The following is a 22,716-nucleotide window of genomic DNA, read 5'->3' as shown; positions in this document are numbered from 1 at the left end:
GGTAGATGTTTAACACTCTAGTATTATTTATTGCTTTAAAATGTAAGCTTAGTGGGTGTGTGTGTGAAGTAATCCAGCAAACAATGACTGAACTGACATAAAAAGACTCCTAATAGATTGCATAACATGCTAAATCAATTTATTTATAGTAGTTAATTTTTGAATAAGCATACTAAATAATCTAGGAAGGGAGTTAAAAATAACAGGCCTGTGTTTGAACCATGCAGAAGGTGTACAGTACAATGGTGATTTGTTGTGTAATTTATTAGCAGCAAAAAAAAAACAAATTTAAAAATTAAAAAATTAAAAATTAAAAATTCCAGTTTGATCTTGGTAATTATCATCTAATTAAAGGAAGAGCTATTTTAGACAAGGGACATTGAGCTAAATTAGCTGTAGATGATTTTAGAATGTAGAACAGCTACAGTTTTGCTCATAAGTTTACATACCCTGGCAGAATTTATGATTTCTTGGCCATTTTTCAGAGAATGTAAATGATAACACAAAAAACATTTCTTTCAATCATGATTAGTGTTTGGCTGAAGCCATTTATTATCAATCAACTGTGTTTACTCTTTTTAAATCATAATGACAACATAAACTACCCAAATGACCCTGTTCAAAAGTTTACACACCCTGGTGATTTTGGCCTTATAATATGCATACAAGTTGACACAAAGAGGTTTGAATGGCTATTAACCACTTGCCTTCCAGGCCAATTCTGACACTTCGCTCCTACACGTAAAAATCATATTTTTTTTTGCTAGAAAGTTACATAGAACCCCCAAACATTATATATGCATTTTTAGCAAAGACCCTAGAGAATACAATGACGGTCGATGCACGGTATTTGCTCAGCAATTTTTCAGACGCGCTAAAAAAAACAGTAAAGTTAGCCCAATTTTTTTGCATAACGTGAAAGATGAAGTTACACTGAGTAAATAGACACCTAACATGTCACGCTTCCAAACTGCACACGCTCGTGGAATGGTGCCAAACTTCGGTACTTAAAAATCCCCATAGGAGACGCTTTAAAGTTTTTTACTGATTACATGTTTTGAGTTGAGGAAGTCTAGGGCTAGAATTATTGCTTGTGCTTTAACGTTCCTGGCGATACCTCACATGTGTGGTTTGAACACCATTTTCATATGTGGGCAGGACTTACATATGCGTTCGCTTCTGCGTGTGAGCAGGTGGGGACAGGGGCGCTTTCATTTATTTTTTTTTATTGTTAATTTTACTTTTTTTTTTTTTGACACTTTTTAAACAAATATATTTTTTTGATCACTTTTATTCCTATTACAAGGAATGTAAACATCCCTTGTAATAGGAATATGGCATGATCGGCCCTCTTTACAGTGAGATATGGGGTCAGTAAGACCCCGCATCTCACTTCTAGGCTGGGAAACCTGAAATAATAATTTAAAAAAACAATCTCGGCTTACTGGCCGAGACGACGCCGTTTGAATGCACAGGTCGGGTGTGATGTCATAACATTGCGCCTGGCCTTCAAAGATCGTAGAGACTATCTATGGTAAACATCCGGGGCCAGCAGATCCTGTCTCCAACTCACCAATGGAAGCTGTGAGTTGGTAGAAACATTGGAGGGCGGTGGGGGGGGGAGTCCCCTCTTCCCGCCCGTTAGAATGATCAAGCGGCGGAACAGCCGCTATGATCATTCTTGTGGTGTAGGGAATCGGCCGGCTCAAAAAGCTGATATCTGAATGATGCCTGTAGCTGCAGGCATCATTCAGATATACCCGCACAAAGTCAAGGACGTCATATGACGGACGGTGGGCGGGAAGTGGTTAAAGGTAACCATCCTCACCCGTGATCTGTTTACTTGTAATTAGTGTGTGTGTATAAAAGGTCAATGAGTTTCTGGACTCCTGACAGACCCTTGCATCTTTCATCCAGTGCTGCACTGACGTTTCTGGATTCTGAGTCATAGGGAAACCAAAAGAATTGTCAAAGAATGTAGTTTAACTGTATAAGACAGGAAAGGGATATAAAATGATATCCAAGGAATTGAGAATGCCAATCAGTAGTGTTCAAACTCTAATCAAGAATTGGAAAATGAGGGGTTCTGTTGAAACCAAACCATGGTCAGATAGACCAACTAAAGTTTCAGCCACAACTGCCAGGAAAATTGTTCGGGATGCATAGACAAACCCACAAATAACTTCAGGTGAAATACAGGACTCTCTGAAAACATGTGGGGTGGCTGTTTCAAGATGCACAATAAGGAGGCACTTGAAGAAAGATGGGCTGCATGGTCGAGTCGCCAGAAGAAAGCCATTACTACGCAAATGCCACAAAGTATCCCGCTTACAATACACCAAACAGCACAGAGACAAGCCTCAAACCTTCTGGCACAAAGTCATCTGGAGTGATGAGACCAAAATTTCGCTTTTTGGCCACAACCATAAACACTACATTTGGAGAGGAGTCAACAAGGCCTATGATGAAAGGTACACCATTCCTACTGTGAAATATGGGGGTAGTGATGTTTTGGGGATGTGTGAGCTACAAAGGGACAGGAAATTTGGTCAAAATTGTTGGCAAGATGAATGAATGTTATTAAAAAATACTGGAGAAGCATGAGTGATAGAAAAGTTTTTGTGTTCATAATTATATTCTCTAAAAAATGGCCAAGAAATCATAAATTCTGCCATGAGCAGAATTTATCTGCTTTTGAGCACAACTGTATGTATCTAATTGTTGTACTTTGTATCAGGCAGATATTAGATAAATTTCTTATGATCGCTTGCAGCAAAGAATTGCAATTTTATAAGTCTGGAAACAGATCCACTATTTCCTGCTGGACTAAATATCAACTTTTATATTGCATATAAGAGACATTGGGCTATCACATTTCTTACGTTTCTGAACATGTAATGATATTTTTACTTTATTTTTTGAAAGGTGAACTAAGGACACACAGTATTTTTCAAACTATGTAAATCATGACTTGGTATTGAGGTAGTACAAAGAACAGAATGCCAGCTATTACCTTGCATTTTTCCCTATTTTATGTAGGCCTTTTGAAACCCAAAGCTTGAACAGTTTTTCAGTGTTGCCACCTGCTCGGGAACCAAAAACATCTTCAACATTATTACAAAGAAAAAGTTTAAGTCCACCTAGACTACTCCGCAAGAAGAAAATTCGACATGCAGGTAATGCTGCTACATTTCTAAATTAACTTTATTATATATTAATATATATTAATATTCAATGAGTAAAATTATATTGTGAACTAAACCACTAGGTTTGTATGCAGTCTCTTGCTTTGTTTAATTCCTCATTGTCAAAATCAACACTTTGGTTGGTTCTCAGATAACAAGCTATTTTCAAGTAGTAGGAGTCTACGCATGATTGGACAAGGGAAGTCAGCAGAGCTTAACCTCATTCAGTAGGCTCTGCTGATAATTCATTTGCAGAATACAACTGCCCATGCAAAGTGAACATTGTTTTTGCCTTCATGGCCAGTTCACACCAGATGTAGTTCATGAGTGTGTTTCATGTATTCCAATGGCTTTAGTCCACACCAGTGCAGTCAGTTTCCGGTCAGTTTCCGATGCAGAAAAAAAAGTAGAGGGTGCTGAATTTTTTTTGTTGCACAGAACTGTACTGGAACCTAGCAAATTGAATCAAAAACGCACTGGAACTGCTTGTGGGGTGAAATGTAAGGAAAAACTGATCCGGAACATATGAGTGCATTTTTGTGGTGTGAACTGGCCCTAAAAATGCATGCACAGTGTTTTTCATGTATTCCAATGGTTCTAGTTCACACCAATGCAGTCAGTTCCAGTTTCCGGTCAGTTTCTGAGTGAACTAGAGCCATTGGAATATATGGAAAACATTACATGCATTTTTAGGCTGGATTCACACCTATGCATTTTTAGTGCTTTTTGCATTTTGCAGATTTGCACTACAGATCGTGTTCCATAGGAAACCATGTTAAATGGACTGTAGTGCAAATCTGCAAAATGCAAAAAGCACTAAGGCTTGATTCACACCTATGCATTTTTAGTGCTTTTTGCATTTTGCAGATTTTCACTACAGTCCATATAACATGGTTTCCTATGGAACACGTTCTGTAGTGCAAATCTGCAAAATGCAAAAAGCACTGAAACTGCATAGGTGTGAATCCAGCCTTAAACTACATAGGTGTGAATCCAGCCTTAGGCTTGATTCACAATAGTGCGTTTTTTGATGCATTTTGCATTTTGCAGAAATGCAAGGAAATTTTTTAACATGGGTTCCTATGGAACATGTTCACATCAATGCATTTTTGTGCCTCTGCATTTTTGGAAAGGGTCGGGGACTTTTTTTCATGCAAAATGCAGCGTTTTGCATGTAATAGAAGTCAGTGGACCTGCATCAAAAACGCAAGTACCGCTTTTTTACTGCGTTTTGCCGTGATTTTGCCGCGATTTGCGTTTTTTTCCCATTTTTTTTTCACTGTATATATCTGGTTTTCACAGTGTAAAAAAAGAAAAAAAACGCAAAACGCTGCAAAATCACGGTAAAAACACATGTCCAAAAACGCAACAAGCACCGCAAAAAGCACTTCAAAAATGCTCAAAAGCAACATGCATAGATGTGAATCGAGCCTTAGGCTGGAATCACATCTATGCATTTTTAGTGCTTTTTGCATTTTGCAGATTTGCACTGCAGGACGTGTTCCATAGGAAACCATGGTAAATGGACTGTAGTGCAAATCTGCAAAATGCAAAAAGCTCTAAAAATGCATAGGGGTGAATCCAACCTTAGGCTGGATTCACACCTATGCATTTTTAGTGCTTTTTGCATTTTGCAGATTTGTTCTACAGAACGTGTTCCATAGGAAACCATGTTAAATGGACTGCAGTGCAAATCTGCAAAATGCAAAAAGCACTAAAACTGCATAGGTGTGAATCCAGCCTAAGTGCAGAAATAAAGCACATGGAACTGCCTGTTCCAACATGACGGCGCATCAGTGCACAATGCGATGTCCATAAAGACATGGATGAGCAAGTTTAGGGTGGAGGAACTTGACTGGCCTGCACAAAGTCCTGACTTTAACCCATTAGAACACTTTTTGGATGAATTAGCCCTTGTACACACGATCGGAGATTCAGACGGAATGTGTCCGATCGGAGCGTTTTGTCAGATATTCCGACTGTGTGTGGCCTGCATCGGACTGTTTCTGTCGGAATATCCGTCAGACCAAATTTTACAACTTGCCGAAAATATTTTCCGTCAAAATGCTCCGATCGGACATACTCCGATCATGTGTAGAGAATTCCGATCGGACAAAGTGCCACGCATGCTCAGATCAAATTCCTACATCAAAGCTATTGGCTACTAGCCTGAACGTAGTCCCATCATAACGAAATTACGTCATCACGTTCTGAAAGATCGGATTTTCTGACAACTTTGTCCGACCGTGTGTATGCAACAGTTTCGGACAAGATCCGTCGGACAAAATCCGACGGATTTGGTTGTCGGAATCTCCGACCGTGTGTACAAGGGCTTTGAGCAGAGACTGTGAGCCAGGCACAGCTGTTATAACTGCAAAGAGTGGGCCAACTCAATATTGAACCCAACGGAGTAAGACTGGGAGGCCATTAAAGTTCATGTGCATGTGAAGGCAGTCGTCCTAATACTTTTGGTAATATAGTGTATGTGAATCAAGTCTGAAGGCATTGGTTTTTAGTATTGGAGCATTTGCACAAGTACCCATGTAAATGCTTAAAATTGGCACTGATACTGGTATCGGTATCGATATCAGTGAAATACTAGCAGAAGAAATTATTTAACCACCTCACGCCCGCCCTATAGCCGAATGACGGCCGTAGAGCAGGCGCGTTCGTCCGGGTGGTCGTCCCTGGACGTCCTGATGTTTACTTCCGCAATGCGCGCCGCCGCGGGCGTGCATCGCAGAAGTTCTGTGTTCGCCGTGTCCCCCGGGGACAGGCAAACACAGATCGCTGTAAACGGCCAATCACAGCGGCCGTTTACAGCGTGATCGGCGTGTCCAATGGGAGATGATCTCATATGTAAACATATGAGATCATCTCTCAGCGCCGCTCTCCCTCCTCGCACAGACAGTGTGAGAGGGGAGAGATGAACGGCTGCAGCGGCAGCCGTTCTGCCTCTAGTAAAAAAAAAAAAAAGTAAAAAAATAAAATAAAAAGTGCCATCCTCCCCCAGCAGTGCCATCCTCCCCCAGCAGTGCCATCCGCCCCCAGCAGTGCCATCCGCCCCCAGCAGTGCCATCTGCCCCAGTGCCATCCACCCCAGTGCCATCCGCCCCCAGTGCCATCCACCTCAGTGCTACCTGCCCCCAGTGCCATCCACCCCAGTGCTACCTGCCCCCAGTGCCACCTGTTGTCAGTGCCACCTGTCGTCAGTGCCATCTGTCATCAGTGCCACGTATAAGTGCCATCTGTCATCAGTGCCACGTGTCATCAGTGCCACATAGTGCCATCTGTCATCAGTGCCACGTATTAGTGCCATCTGTCATCAGTGCCACGTATCAGTGCCATTTGTCATCAGTGCCACCTGTCAGTGTCACGTGCCATCTGTTGTCAGTGTCACGTGTCATCAATGCCACTTATCAGTGCCATCTGTCATCAGTGTCACGCGTCATCGGTGCCATGTATTAGTGCCATCTGTCATCGGTGGCACGTATTAGTGCCACGTATTAGTGCCATCTGTCATCGGTGGCACGTATTAGTGCCACGTGTCTTCAGTGCCATGTATTAGTGCCACGTGTCATCAGTGCCACGTATAAGTGCCACGTGTCATCAGTGCCACATATTAGTGCCATCTGTCATCAGTGCCACATATTAGTGCCATCTGTCATCAGTGCCACGTGTCATCAGTGCCACGTATAAGTGTCATCATTGCCACGTATCAGTGCCATCTGTCATCAGTGTCACGTGTCATTGTCCTGGTGCTTCAAAAGTGTAATAAATAGTCAACAAGTTAGATGTGTAATTTATGTTCCTAGAACACATGATGGCGCTACCTGCATGTTGGGCCATTCTATGTGGCCAGGCTGTGAAAAAGTCCCACACATGTGGTATTGTAATACTCAGGAGGAGTAGCAGAATTTTTTGGGGGGTGTCATTTGTGGTTTACACATGCCACGTGAGAGAAATAACCTATTACAATGACAATTTTGTGGAGAAAAAAAAAATGAAAAATCTTAATTTTGCAAAGAATTGTGGGAAAAAAATTACAACATCAAAAAGCTCACTATGCATCTTACTAAATACCTTGGAATGTCTACTTTCCAAAAAGGGGTCATTTGGGAGGTATTTGTACTTTCCTGACTTGTTCGGGTCACAAGAAGCGAGATAGGCCACCAGTACATCAGATGTGATCAATTTTGTGCGATTCGCACCACACCTTGTAGACTCTCTAACTTTCACAAAGACCAAATAATATCCACTAATTTGGGTTATTTTTACCAAAGATATGTAGCAGTATAAATTGTGGCCAAAATTTATGAAGAAAAATTAATAATTTGCATAATTCTGTCACAGAAACAAAGAAATATGCGTTTTTTTTCAAAATTTTCGGTCTTTTTTCATTTATAGCGCAAAAGATAAAAACCCCAGAGGTGATCAAATACCACCAAAAGAAAGCTCTATATGTGGGGAAAAAAAGGACAAAAAATTCATTTGGGTACAGTGTTGCATGACTGAGTAATTGTCATTCAAATTGTGAGAGCACCGAAAGCTGAAAATTGGTCTGGGCAGGAAGGGTGTTTAAGTGCCCAGTAAGCAAGTGGTTAAATGAAGCATCCAGCTGCAAATGTGTTGATAATAATAAACATCACAGTGCCGTTACACTGCAATGTATGGTGTTTCAACCTCTTGGCTGTGAGGAGCTTAATAATAGCAGATGACATGCTAAGTAACTCTCCTGTCTATGGTAAACTGCTAAAAGTGTTTGCAGGGGTAAGAGACATTAGTAGTGGATTTATGATGTCTGAGGCCGCGTACACACGGGCGGACTGTCTGCCCAACTTAGTCCGCTGAACAGTGTTTCAGCGGACAATCCGCTCGTGTGTGGGCTTCAGCGGACTTTTTCAGCGGACAGTCTGACGAACAAAGTCTTACGGAATTTCCGTAAGACAGTCCGTTCAAACTTGGTTTTGTCCGTCCAAACTTGGTTTCAGCGGACAGTCCGCTCGTGTGTAGGCAAGTTGGACGGACTAAGTATGGCGCATGCTCAGAAAGGATTTACACGGCCGAAGGTTGCATTGCAGTGTATAGGACGTTGTTTTTCTAGTCCCGTCGTACGTGCTGTACACGTCATCGCGCACGCTTTCAGCGGACTGTCTGCTCATCATGTGTGGTCAAGTCCGTTCATGCAAATTTTGAACGGACTGTCTGTCGGATTGTCTGCCGAACTTAGTTGGGCAGACAATCCGCCCGTGTGTACGCGGCCTGAAAGTTTACTGGTCCTGTAAGCTGCAGTTTCACATTCAAAATCTCAATGGCATGCAAAGTATGGGATGTGTGAAACACATTTTGTGTACAAGAAAGAAAGCATACACCAACCTTGGGCAGTTGCAAGAAGCACTGATATCTGTATGGTCAGCTTTAACATTGGAATGCTGCAGGACCAATATAGAGTAGCTGCCACAATGTGTGGCTGCTGTTTTTTTTAACCAAGGCTGGTTTAGCTTGGTAGTAAGCAAGAGTTAGGCCCTGTTCAGACATTCTGCACTGACCATCCTTTCACCTCACTGAAAGAATACAGATCACCACAATTGTTTTCTGTGTGTCCTGTTCACATCACAACTCCAGTGTAATATGTAGTCTGAAGTCTCTGGCAAGGACCCATACGGCAGCCTTAGGCTGGATTCACACCTATGCATTTTTAGTGCTTTTTGTATTTTGCAGATTTGCACTACAGTCCATTTAACATGGTTTCCTATGGAACACGTTCTGTAGTGCAAATCTGCAAAATGCAAAAAGCAATAAAAATGCATAGGTGTGAATCCAGCCTTAGAGGGGAAGTAGAGAGCATGCACTCTTGAAGTCCCCCCCCCTTCCAAAAATTTAAAGTCAGCAGCTACAAATACTGTAGCTGCTGACTTTTACTATTAGGGCACTTACCTGTCCAGGCATCCAGCAGTGTCCTCACCCAAGCCAATTCTTGAATCGGCTCTTGGGTGCTGGTGCCACCATCTCAGCTAAGGGAAACCATCAGCGAAAGAGGGGGGGGGGGGGGGGGCAGACAAGCGGAACTTCCCTTTTTGGGTGGAGCTCCACTTTAATGGCAGGGTTTATAGATATAGGTGAGTGACATCATAAGTCTTGGTATAAGGTTTACTTTCACATTGTGTGAGCAATAGACGCATTCAGTAGCACCGTTTGGCTTGTTCCAATCTCCTCATCCACCTGCTCCTCCTTAGTAAAGCTAGCACAATCACAATAATTAGGGCGGTTGCGCTAGACATCCTGTTTTCCAGAGCCTCTCGAAAAAAAAAAAAATTCTCATCGCTGTTTCTCTCTCTATTTTTTTGCCTCACTCCTTCCCTCTGAAATTTGTGTAAAAAAAAAAAAAGTTATGTATTTAAATAAATGTCAATGTGGAAAAAAATGTGTGTCAGCGGATGTTAATGGAAGGCAATGCAATCCATTTTTTGAGTATTTCTATGCCTTTTAGTGCATGTTTATTTGTGAATGGGCCCTTAGGGGGGTATTTACTAAAACTGGAGCATGTAAAATCTGGTACAGCTCTGCACAGAAACCAATCAGCTTCCAGTTTTTTTTTCCAAATAACGTTTTATTAACTACCAGTGGTTGCATAGGTATATAAACAGTACAGAAGTACAATGAAAGGCAAACAGCTGTAGAGCTGTGCAAGAGTAAGTATAGATATGCGATAAGCAGCGTCAGGTCACAGGCATGTGCAGTAGAATCCAGTAGTTTGGGCGGCGGAGTGCTAGGGGGCAGAGGACACCAAAAGTCAGCCGCCCACCCCACAACCCCTATGGCCCAGTATGAGCTGCCGTGCGGCCTATGCAAAACACAAAATGCATAGCAGATGAGATCCGCTATAAAAACAGGAGAGGTGAGAGGGGAAAAGACAGAGAAGATAAAGAAAAGAAAGTGCCAGAGATCCAGGTCGCCATACCTTAACCAATTCACCCTTAGTCTTCCCGCAGCCGCCATCTCTCCCAGACTTGGTCAAATTCCTCCAGCCTGTCCCTCACTCTGGCAGTCATTTTCTCCATTAGTTCCACGTCCTTTATTCTGGAGTAGAGGGCCTCCATAGATGGGGCCAGTCGACTTTTCCAGTTAAGGGCTATTGGGCAACGGGCTGCTGTAAGAATATGCTGTAGGAGCTTCCGGGACGGCTTAGTCATCCGCGGTTGGGACAGGCCAAATAGAAAGAACTTGGGCACAAACGGGACAGGCACCTCAAATACCCGGACAAGGAGCTGTTGGATTGATTTCCAGAACGGGGCTATCAAAGGGCAAGTCCAGTATATATGGAACAAGGTACCCCTGTCCTGTAGACAGCGCCAGCATCGATCAGAGGTGGAGGGATACATTTTGTGGAGCACAGCTGAGGTCTGGTACCAGTGGTAGAGAATTTTATAAAAGTTTTCCTTATAAAGGGTACATAGGGAGGACTTGGCCGCCTGTCTCCATATCCCCTGCCAAGCTTCCAGTGGAAGTTCCTCACCCAACTCCTTTTCCCATCGCAGCATATACTTGTGCTTGCCCCTTGCGTGAAAGTGGTGCGAGTTGAGGATGTGGTAGAGGTCTGATATCATTCCCCTACGGTTCCGTCCCTCGAGTATAATCAGTTCGAAGGGAGTGGGCGGGGAGAATTGGAGTCTCGGTGCTATGGTTTGTGCAAAATGTCTGATCTGTAGGTAACTGTAGAACGTCCGCCGGGGGAGGTCGTGTAGTGAAATAAACCCTGGGACGCCCAGGGCCAAGACATCTGGTGGGTAAGGCTGTCCGGGAGTTTAGGGTTACAAAGAAACAAGGTTAGCAAGGATGCCTCCGAGTGGAGCCTGTGTTCCCGGGAGAGTTTCCTCCAGAGCTGGTTAAGCTGAGCCATCGGCCCCAGTAAGCGGTTCGTATCAATCTGTGTTTCCGTGCTCCAGAGCAGGCTATTCGGGTGCACCGGAGCTAACCATAGCTTCTCTATCTCTGACCACTTGTTGTACGATCGCTGCGTGAACCATGAGACTATAGCCCGTAATTGCGCCGCTTGGTAGTACCTAACCAGGTCGGGGAACGCCAGGCCCCCATCCGAGCGCAAGGCAGTCATAACGGAGGCAGGAACCCGATGTTTTTTATAGTTCCACAGGAACTTCAGCAAGTCCTTCTGGAGCAGGCGGAGGTGCGCGTAGGGGATCGGGATCGGGAGCGTCTGGAACAAGTAAAGGAGTTTGGGGAGAATTACCATTTTAATAGACGCGAGCCGCCCCAAGAGCGATATTTGGTGAGCCTTCCACTTGTGGGTAAGTGCCCTGATCTCCCTATAGAGGGGGGGGGAGTTGGCCTGGTACAGGGTATGGAAGGACGGGATAATGAGAACCCCCAAATATTTAAGAGAGGAGTTCTCCCATCTGTAGGGAAACACCGAACGTAGGTGAGTTTCCTCTGCCACAGGTATATTGATCGGGAGGGCCACTGACTTGGAGGCATTAATTTTGTAACCCGAGATCTCCCCGTATCGCTGCAATTCCGCACTCAAGTTGGGCAAGGACGTCCTAGGCTGGGTCAGGGTGAGGATGACATCGTCCGCGAATAAAGATATTTTAAATTCCCTATCCCGAACCAAAATTCCCCTGACATCCTGATTGCTTCTAATGGCCTCCGCCAGGGGCTCCACACAGAGAGCAAACAGCAAAGGAGATAACGGGCAGCCCTGGCGGGTGCCATTGGCGATGGAAAAGATCGGAGACGTAGCATACGGGGTTTTAACTTGCGAGGTGGGGGTGGTGTAGAGGTGTTGTATTGCGTGCATGAAGGAACCCTGAAAGCCCATGTGGCGTAGAGTCGCCGTCATGAATGGCCAGCTCAGGCGATCAAATGTCTTTTCTGCGTCTAGACTCAGGACCAGGGAGGGGAGAGCAGTTTTGTTAGCTATGTCGATAAGGTCAATGACTCTCCTGGTGTTATCGCCCGCCTGTCTGTGAGGTACAAAGCCCACCTGGTCCTCAGCTTCCAGGTTTAATGACCAGGTTTAACTGAACAAGCTGAAGCTAAAAGTTGATTGGCTAGCTACCATGCAAAGTGAACCATGAAACAAATTCTGAGTGCTCCAGTTTTAGTAAATCCCCTGTAATATTTTTTCTGGCCACTGAGTGTATATGGTGTGTTTTTCTTTCTGAAGTGACATGACTTTTTCACCACATATGTATTTGGTTTTTACAGCAGTGGTATAATTACTATACGGTCATAAATCATGTTTAATGTAATGTGCTTTTCTTATTTGATAACACTTACAGAGCATACAAAGTCTAGTGTGCTCAGAGCCCTGAGTCATGGTGTGACCCTGACAGAGAGTACAGCAGACCCGGACATGCCTCCTGAAACCAGAGAGCTTTTCCTTATTAAGGACAAGAAAACTATGTCTGTCCTGAAAGGTAAATCCTATTGTGCAACTTGACCTCTAAAACAGAAAAGTCTTTATTTAATGTGTATGTCTGTGCAAAATAAGAAATGTGAAATACATCTCTTCAATACATGCATATTTCATCTTTTTAAATACTCTACAAGTACAGAAAAACAACAACTGATCTGCCAGAAATCCTGTGTGCACCTAACTTCCTGTTTGAGCTGACAACACAACAGTAATTCAGAATCTTTACACAGTATATGCAGATGAAATTAGTAAACTGGAGGCATCCGGGGTAAAGCTGTCCACATAGACCATCCTCTGCACCTCCGGCTCTCATCGCTATCAGTCTGCAATTGGGACCGGGAAGACTACCCTTCAGTAGGGTGATCTGAAAGCGAGGCTTGAACCGCTCGTGGAGCGCAGCGTGAAAGGGATTACATCGGTGGCTGTGCAGAGGATGGTCTATGTGGACAGCTTTACCCCGGATGTCTGCATACTTAGATGTGCCTGTTTTAATCATCAACCATGTGAGTTGCTAAATGTTGTACCTTCATTAAATGTAACCATATTGCTACACTTAGGGGTGTCTTCTGTTTTATACTCAGTTGTCACATGACACTACTCTTATATCAAGACATCGTTTGTATATCAAGTCAAAATTTATTTAAAAAAAATTCTTGTCTTGCAAAATGTTCTCAAACCAAGGTTTTACAGTAGAGAAAAAACGGGTGGTCTCTAAAAATCATAACTATGAATATAAAAATGACAAATTGTACCATCATCCAAAATTTAGTGGAATAGAGATTTGGGAACCTGGTCCCCAACCAAGGTTCACTAAAGGCAAGGGAGCGAAAGGACTATCTCGGTACAGTGTGAAAAAAGTAAGTAAGTATGATATAAAGACAGTCATAGAAAAATACTAAAATGTATTAGTATAAACTACATGGCATTAAAACAAAGGTGACCAAGTCGCCTTTGTTTTAATACCATGTAGTTTGTACTAATACATTTTTGTAATTTTTTATGACTGTCTTTATGTCATACTTATAGTGTTCTCACACTGTACCGAGTTAGTCCTTTCGCTCCCTTGCCCTTAGTAAACCTTGGTTGGGGACCAGGTTCCCAAACCTCTATTCCACAAGGTTTTACAGTAAATGGCAAAACTGCTTGGAATTTCCATGAGGCCCAGAAGCAGAGTACCCAGAAGCAAGATGAACAGGTATTTTTCTGTACTTGCAGCATACTATATCAACCAATTAAAATTATCCAGCTCCCCAAGTTAAAGATGTTACACCAATTATTGCCATTTACACTTGTGCTGCTGTTTACGGTAATTAAAAAAGGCCATTTAAGCTACATGACGCAATACAAACTGCAATGGAACAGATTTTGTACTGTGGTGAGTTACAGCATACATTCTTCATGTTGATAAACATGTCAGCTAGTAATCACATAAGCACATGACAAATCTTCTGTTGGAAATACTGCTGCATTGGTTTCTAGAGCAGATTGCCCTCCTCTTCACTCATGTGATATGCAGACATCTGCAATACTTACTTGTAAAACTTTCCTACTACCCAAGTTAGCAGTCAAATTTGAAACGCCCACCATATGTTTGTATGTTTCCATTCACACAGCATACCTAAAAACATTTAAAAAAGAATACTTACCTCTCTAGTTGTTTCTTTGTAATCGGTTTATACAAAGGATACTATAGGCATAGTCTGTTGCTTATGCCCCGTACACAAGCTGAATGCCGGGCAATATCGGCTGTTTCAATAAAAACTGGATGGTATTTGGCCCATGTGTATGGAACCTGGTCTGACAAAAGTCGGCCATTTTGACTGCCTCTGTCAGATGAGCATCCTGGAAAACCAGCAGCGGACCAGCTCCTGATCATCGCTCTTAGCCAATGGCGGAGAGTGCTGATCGGAGTGTTCTGCCAAGGGGAGGGCTGTCCCCTTGTCAGAACACAACGACTCAGTGGGGGGAGAGCTCTGAACTAACATTGGATCATTAGTACAGCGGCTGACAGTGTACTAGACTTTACAATGGCAATGTAAAGATAACAGGGAAAGTCAGGTTTTTCTGTACATTGTATCTTACTGCACATTGTGCAGTAAGATACAATGTACTACCCATGCCTAGAGATCTTTACCCGTTTGATAGGATAGACAGTCCTGCACATCTAGTTTATGACTGATAATAAAGAACTGTCAGCACAGTGCAGACAGAGTTAATTATGGAAAACATAACTCTCCATAGCCCTCAAAATCATTGCATACATGGAAGATATTTATATTTAACTGTTGAAGGGAAAGAAAATGTTTTCTGAAAGAAGTGGTTCTACTTCTAGTATTCTACTGGAATACCTTTACTTTTACATCAGAATATTTGGAGATTTTGTCATTTGGTGATGTTGGGGTGTCATGCCATCATTGCATGTTAGCATTGTGGGCCCAGATATTCTCAATTCCCCCTCCCTGTTTCCTTAACTCTGCTCCTCCTGTTACATTCTCCAGGCCTTCCCGATTCCCCTCCCTTATACCTCCTTTTTTTTCTCTTTTCCCTGGGGGCATAAAAGTATGGTCAATCAATGCCTAAAATAGTAAAAAAAAAAAAAAAAACACATACCTTATGTTTTACATTTTTTTCTCTTCTCTGATTTTAAACTAACTAGGCATGAACAGTTGCTGAAATAAAACAAGATACCTGTTATTTCTTTACAGATTTAAACATTGTAGAGAGCAACAGCATGCAAGAAAAACCTAAAAGAAAACCTAAAAAGTAAGTCTTGAAACGTCTTTATTTTTATTGCTTTACATTATGTTATATATATTATTTATAAGCATTGTTACATTATTATGTTATATTTTAGTGGTCTAGATATTTCTTCATCACGCTGGCTGAAGACACATGGGCTGGTTGCTAGGAGACTCACTATAATGGACGCCTTGGCCCCAACAACTGTTCCACACTCTTCTAAATATATTTCAGTCCTTGACAAGCATGTCGTTTCTAAAGTGTTTGATGAGGTAAGTGCCCTTTCGTGCAAAATAATAACCATCATTTGAAAAATTTTAGAGCATTAAAAGGAAATATACTAAAAATCTTTTTTTATTTTTTAGATATTAAATAAATCAGCTGGACAAAAATGATGTTATTAATATTTTAAACACAAAACTTTTGTGCTTGCCCCTATTTATCATTAGCTGAACTGAAAGATCTATGACTTTTTCTATGTACACAAAAGGCCTATTTCTCTCAAATAGGGTTTACAAATTCATCCATGACCATCACCCCATGTTGCAGCATCATAATGTACGGACCCATGTTGCAAGGATCTGTACACTATTGCTGGAAGCTGAAAACATCCCAGTTCTTGCATGGCCAGCATACGCACCGAACATGTCACCCATTGAGCATGTTTGGGATGCTCTAGATTAGCGTATACGACAGCATGTTCCAGTTCCTGCCAATATCCAGCAACTTCGCACAGCCATTTTGAACCAACATTCTACAATCAACAACCTGATCAACTCTATGTGAAGGAGATGTGCTGCACTGCATGAGGCAAATGGTGGTCACACCAGATACTGACTGTTTTTTGGACCCCCCCCCCCCCCCGAACCCGCCAATACAGTAAAACTGCACATTTTAGAGTGGCCTTTTATTGTGGCCAGCCTAAGGCACATCTGTGCAATAATCATGCTGTCTAATCAGCATCTTGATATGCCACACCTGTGAGGTGGATGGATTATCTCGGCAAAGGAGAAGTGCTCACTAACACAGATTTTGACAGATTTGTGAACAATATTTGAGAGAAATAGGCCTTTTTTGTTCAGCTCATGATAAATAGGGGCAAACACAAAAGTGTTGCATTTATAATTTTGTTAGTGTATGTATTTATATATAATTATGTGAATGTATGTATGTATATGCAGTCATATTTGCTCAGTACATGTTCAGGCTTTGTGCCCTGCTTTACAGTGCTACATAACTGTGCTTTACTGTTCCTTCTCGCAATATAAGTCTGTGGGTCAGCAATCTTACAAAAGCACAGACTTCCTATGTGGCTGATATTGTTTTTCAATCACTAAAGCCAATCTGTGGGCAAAACATGAACCCCCTTCCACTCCCATCTAGCTCATTCTGCATGTTATTTTTCTTACCTTGTAAAGCAAGAAGCATTTATCGAGGTGTTCTGTCTGGTTTCCTTCCCGACACTGATTCAGAGTGGAGGGTCATCTAATCCAGAGCTGCAGATGTGCACGCACTGGCTGGATCCCCACAGTCCCATCATATTGACATCACTTCTCTACTGGATTCTAAATAGACCACCACCACTGGACTGCCAATAGGAAGTGTGCATATCTCACAGGCATATGGAAACAGAAGACTTGGGACTGGAGCATTTGGGCATTTTTGGTCATTTGGGATTTTTTTTTTTGTCATGCCAAATAACCAGAGGAGAGGAGGGTGGGAAGAGCAGGAGGGGTATTTGCCTGAAGAAATGCTTTAAAAGAAAGACAATGGAACTAATTTACTAAAACTGAAGACTGCAAAATCTGTGCATGGTAGCTTCTAACTTCACTTGTTCAGTCAAACTTTGACAATAAAACCTGGAAGCTGATCGTATCTGTGTATACCTGCACCATAATTTGCACTCTCCAGTTTTAGTAAATCAACCACAATGTGTCATTGAGCACCCCCTTTAGTAGATAAAATATAGAAGATCAAGCTTGTAAAAATCTAAAGGTACTATAAAAAATGACTTCAAGTAAATAATATAAGGGGTCTAGCCAAATTTGCCCAAAGCCCACCCTACTCCTGCCAGCCATGACAATGTTTCATTTTAATCAATTCTGTTTCAAAGGAAAACTTTGATTGTCCCACCAAATTAAGTCGGATAGGGGGATAAGAGGATTTACATTACCTTGGCATAAGAGGATTAATATTACCTTGGCATCTACAGCATACAGTATAATTAGCATGTGACTATATTCACTAGTGTTCTAAATGAAAGTGGAACTTCGGTAATTTTTTCATCATTCCATCTATTAAATCTTCTGCCCTTGTTCTTTTAACTTTGGATAGTAAAACATTATTTTTTTCTGTCAGTAAATACTGTATACAGCCCACTTCCTGTTTCTTGTCTGGTAAAAAGCCTAGGCTTATGACGTCATGCACAGATCTCTCTCTCACTCTTGTGAGAGTTTGCCAGGAAGGGAGGAGGGACGAGTCATAAGAGGGACAATGAGAGCTGGAGGTGGGGCTCTGTGTGTCTGTGTAAATACAGGAAGTGAACAGGCAGCAGCTTCAGCTGACCACAGTTAAAATGGATGCAGCCAGACTCAGTGGAGGGAGATTTCTGCAGCATATTTGGCAAGTATAGATTCACTGTATATATAAAATAATATGCAAAGTGGTTGGAGTGAAGCTTCAGAATGGTAAAGATGTTTTTATTACAAATTATGTGAGCAGACTGCAGTTCCTTTTTAAATATTTTCAGCTGCTCCTCTATGTTCTTTATCGGGGAGAGAACTATGTAGACATGGCTGATTTCTGATATTATGCCCCATCTTTTCATGGTTGGCAGAGTGGAGGGTTGAGAGGTAAACAAAATCTCAGACTCATTCTCACTTCTTACAGGTGTGTCCTAGTGTGTGAGTGAGTGTATGTACTGTGTACTGCAGCCGGGTTTTCTTAGTGATTCCGGCGGAGTACTGTTTTTAATTGGTTAGTTCACCTGTAACCTAATGATGGCTCATTAGAACAGTAAATAGGTGATAGTGGTGACTAAGTTCCAATAGGTAATGACTAAGTGCTAATATTTGTGTGAAACGCATCTACCTTCTTGTCCATTGCTCAATCTGTTAACTACCTGTCACATGAGCTTCAATAAAGAGGATTGTTTGGAAGTGCAGCGATCCGGAATAATTTGTTTTATGTCCGTAATCCTAATTGTCCTTTTTGTGGGAAATCAAAAACCTTGAATGTTGCTGGGTACAATATTTTATTGATTCCTCTAACATCATCACTGATTTTACTGAGTGCTTAAAAAAACAAAAAACAAAAAACAAACAAAAAAAAACAGTACAGTAATTGTAGGATTTTTTTTTATTACTTAGATTTTAAAATGAGTATGTAAAAAATGGGTAGACGTTCAGTTTGTCCTGGCTATAGAGTATTAGTATGCAGAGTTGGGTGCTCTTAATTTGTCACCACTGCAGGGCAGCATAGAGCTACTACCATTTAGCTCTTACTTCCTCCGTTTTAAAATGACACTTTACCCGACCTAACACATAGTTCTGTACACAATGCTGGTGTTAATTGTATAAAAAATTTATCAAAAACAGCAGTTACAATCTTTGATGATTGTTTATCATCCATAATTATATTTATTAAATTAATTTACTGTGCACTTGTCAATTGTAATATCAGCACAATATTTATATAGAATTTCAGTATTACTGACCCATATCAGTAATGCTAGATGCACACACAAAGAACTCCCAGTCACCATGTAATGAGAGCAATTGTATGATAATCCTTGCATTTAATGGTAACAAATAGCAACAAAAAGCTTTTAAATTGTTCAAAATAATATAGCAGTGTGCTGAAAATGGCAGTTCGAGAACCAGAAGGGTATAAAACTATGTTTAATAATAAACTAAATACATTTAGCCTGAACGGCACTATATTGTCTATGCGAAACATCTACATTGTGACTTTCTTGTCTGTAATAAAAAAAAAAAAGTGAATACATTTTTCCCAGTTCACATTTACATGCAGTATAGGAAAAAAAAAATCTCTTCTCACCTTCCTTGTCTTCACTTTATAACCTTATTTATTGGCATATAACACACAAATGCATTTTAAGAGGGAAGTTTCCGGAAAAAAACTAAAATTTTAAATAAGAAACTTTGTAGAAAAATAAGGGTCAGTGGTCATCTGCAGCCTCACCATTGCCATAAATGCAGCCTGATCAATGCCCATCTGCAGCCTCACAAGTACCATCAATGCAGCCTCATCAGTCCACATCAATACAGCCTCACCATTGCCATCAATGCCGCAGCCTCACCATTGCCATCAATGGAGCCTCATCAGTCCACATCAATACAGCCTCAGCATTGCCATCAATGCAGCAGCCTCACCATTGCCATCAATGCAGCAGCCTCACCATTGTCATCAATGGAGCCTCATCAGTCCACATCAATACAGCCTCACCATTGCCATCAATGCAGCAGCCTCACCATTGCCATCAATGGAGCAGCCTCACCATTGCCATCAATGGAGCCTGACCGATGCCCATCTGCAGCCTAGAGGGGACAGGGAGGGGGGCAGGATGAGCGCTGACAGATTACATACAGTGAGAATCTCCTATGATAGACAGAACAGTGGCCCAATGGCGACCCAGGAGACAGGATTTCTTATTACAGAGGCTGCCAAGTAAACAGGAGATTCTCGCTGTATGTAATCTAACATGCTCGTCCCACCCCCTCCCTGTCCCCTCAGAGGCATATAAAGTATTGGCGTATGACATGCTATTAGCACCTGATTTTCAGGATGAAAAAGTGCGTGTTATATGCCAATAAATACAGTAACTATAATATAAGAAATCCCTTGCAACCTATATCATATTGGCAGTCTGTCTATCTTTCTATCTTGCATTCCTCCTTCAAATACCACTCTCTCCGAAAAGCCTCATTAGTTGTAGTTACCCGCAGTGCCGGGCAAGGTCATCCAGGACCCAGGGTGAAGATGGCATACTGCTCCCCCCCCCCCCCCAAGGCTAATAGTGGCATAATGTTTTCACTGTATGTAATGTTTGGAATATGCATGTGAATAGTGCCAGAGGTACATCACAGCAAACTGAAGAGTTTAAAATTGGTGCACAGATATGGGGCTAACAATGGCAAATTAAAAAAATAAAATCCCTCCGTCGGCAGTGTCACTGGAAGGAAAAAATGCTACTGCTTTCCTGTCACTTTAAAGACTGGTTGATATCTACGTCAGTGGGATGAAGTTGGTGAGGGGAGCTGAGCTCTGAGGGTGCATAACTAAACAGCTCTGGGGGGCGTGGCCTGGTGATGTGCTAGAGCAGACGTGTGCTCTGTGAGCTCCGAGGCCGACACCGAGAAATATCCATAAAATCATCCAAAAATTCATATTTTTGCTACCTGAATGATGGGTCGGCGGACGGGCAAGTCTCTGCCCAAGAAAGGAGCCTCGACGGGGTCGATTAAGCGATTCCTTTCCGTGGAACCGGACGAGGTGGAAGAGCAGGACGACCTAGGCCGCAAGCCGCGGAGTAGAGTAGATTCCGCATCCCGCGATGGGCCGGACCGGAGGTCGCGCTCGCCCGAGTCCTCGGCGGGCTCGGGGGCTGAGGGTGAGTCACATCCTTCCGCCGGAGCGGCGCCGAGAGTGAGCGATCTCCCTACCACCTCCGATCTCGCCGCCATGCTTCTGAACCTCGAGCGGGTCATCAGGAAGGAGGTCTCCGCAGTTCGTTCGGATCTCTCGCAAGTATTGGTTCGTGTTGAAGAGTCGGAGCAACGTCTCGATCGCCACGCGAACGCTATCCGATCCCTCCAGGCGACTACACGTCAACTTGCCATTTCGCATCGTACGACCGTTTACAAGATCGAAGATCAAGAGAATCGTAACAGACGTAATAACGTTCGGATTAGGGGACTTCCCGAAGCGACTGGAGACGACGATCTGTTACCATCCGTTCGGGGCATTTTTAATAGTCTTCTGGGACGAGCACCTGACGCCCCTTTGAAGATTGATCGGGTGCACAGGGCACTCCGCCCACGCAATCTTGCTACAGATGTCCCACGGGACATCATTTGCCGGGTCCACCATTATCCTGAAAAGGAACTGATTATGCAGAAAGCTAGGGGAGCTAATCCGTTTGATTTCCATGGGGCGATGCTATCCTTTTTCCCGGATCTCGCTAAGGAAACCTTGGATCGACGCAGGGCCCTAAGGCCCCTCACGGAACTGCTCCGGGCGGCGTCCATTAAATATAGGTGGGGCTTCCCTGCGGCCTTGATCGCATCTAGAGATGGCAAAACCGCAATACTTCGATTTCCGGAGGAGCTGTCCAAATTCTGCACGGATATGTCCGTTTCTATCCCGGAACTACCTGGATGGCAAGAAGGCATCCCGCCCCTACCCGCTGGGACCGACCAGGGATGGCAGAGGGTGAGCCGTGCCCGCCGTACTTCTGCACCTGACTACCGCCCTTGAAAGGGCATCCTACCCGTCAACTTGTTCAACTTGTTCAACTTGGTTACCTGTTCAGGACGTCTACTTGCATTTGTGGGACATACCGCCTGAACGTGACTGGGGGGGCTCCTTTTACTAAGTTTGTGCGAGGAAGCTGACCGCCTCTGGCGACAACGTGTTTTTGCAGGCCAGGGCTGAGTCACCCTTGGCCGTGTGGCCAGTAACCCGGTACCCCTAAGGGGCCCTCAGTCTGGATATGAACATCGCTGCTCTTTTGCCCTTTTTCTTTTTATTGGCGTGACATTTCTTCATCTTCCTCGCTGTGCCTGTGGAGCGTAGCTGACTCACGGTTCCCCTCTCCCCCCCCCCCCCCCATTGGGTATCCTACCGCCTTAGCTTCATACCAATATTGTTCTGTACAGGCGCTTTAGGTTTTGGATGATGTTATTTCTAGATTTTTCTACCTAGGTGTCGGCACCGGACCGCGGGGCGCTGACTTGGACCTTTATGGTGTGGTTTGCGCCCGGCTGCCCGCGTCCCGCCTCCCCCTTTTTGAGCGGGGGCTGCCCGGCGCGGGGCCTCGGCGTCCGTTCCCCTGTTGGGGTGGCGGGCGTGGGGGCCCTGTGGCGGTTACGCAGCCCGCTTTTGCACGGCATGGTAATGCGTGCACTAATGGCTGTTCTTCGACAGCACCTTTTTTGGTTCATTTTGTTTTTCCCACTAAGGTGGGGCCTTGCATTTTCTTGTTGCCTTTCTTTCTCCTTTCCTTTTCTCTTTCACCTTTTCTGTCTACTGCCTACACCCCCTCTGTTCCCCTCCCCCCTCTTTGGCGGCAGACCGCCTTGGTATTGTATTGATAATGTTGTGGTGATCGCGGTT

General features: G+C 43.2%; 1 protein-coding gene across 1 annotated transcript in view; it reads left to right on the top strand.

Moving 5' to 3' along the window:
* VWA3B (von Willebrand factor A domain containing 3B) overlaps positions 1-22,716 on the top strand; it is a 239,170-nt gene that overhangs the window by 73,238 nt on the left and 143,216 nt on the right. The window contains exons 16-19 of the mRNA XM_077482767.1: positions 3,040-3,176; positions 12,485-12,622; positions 15,327-15,384; positions 15,476-15,632. Of these exons, the coding sequence (XP_077338893.1) occupies positions 3,040-3,176; positions 12,485-12,622; positions 15,327-15,384; positions 15,476-15,632 (490 nt within the window). The remainder of the gene's footprint in view (positions 1-3,039; positions 3,177-12,484; positions 12,623-15,326; positions 15,385-15,475; positions 15,633-22,716) is intronic.

The sequence above is a fragment of the Lithobates pipiens genome, unplaced genomic scaffold, assembly GCF_037356315.1.
Source record: "Lithobates pipiens isolate NorthernLeopardFrog02 unplaced genomic scaffold, aLitPip1_a1.2 Scaffold_16, whole genome shotgun sequence".
Classification (NCBI taxonomy): Eukaryota; Metazoa; Chordata; class Amphibia; order Anura; family Ranidae; genus Lithobates; species Lithobates pipiens.
This window is presented reverse-complemented; position numbering and strand designations above follow the sequence as displayed.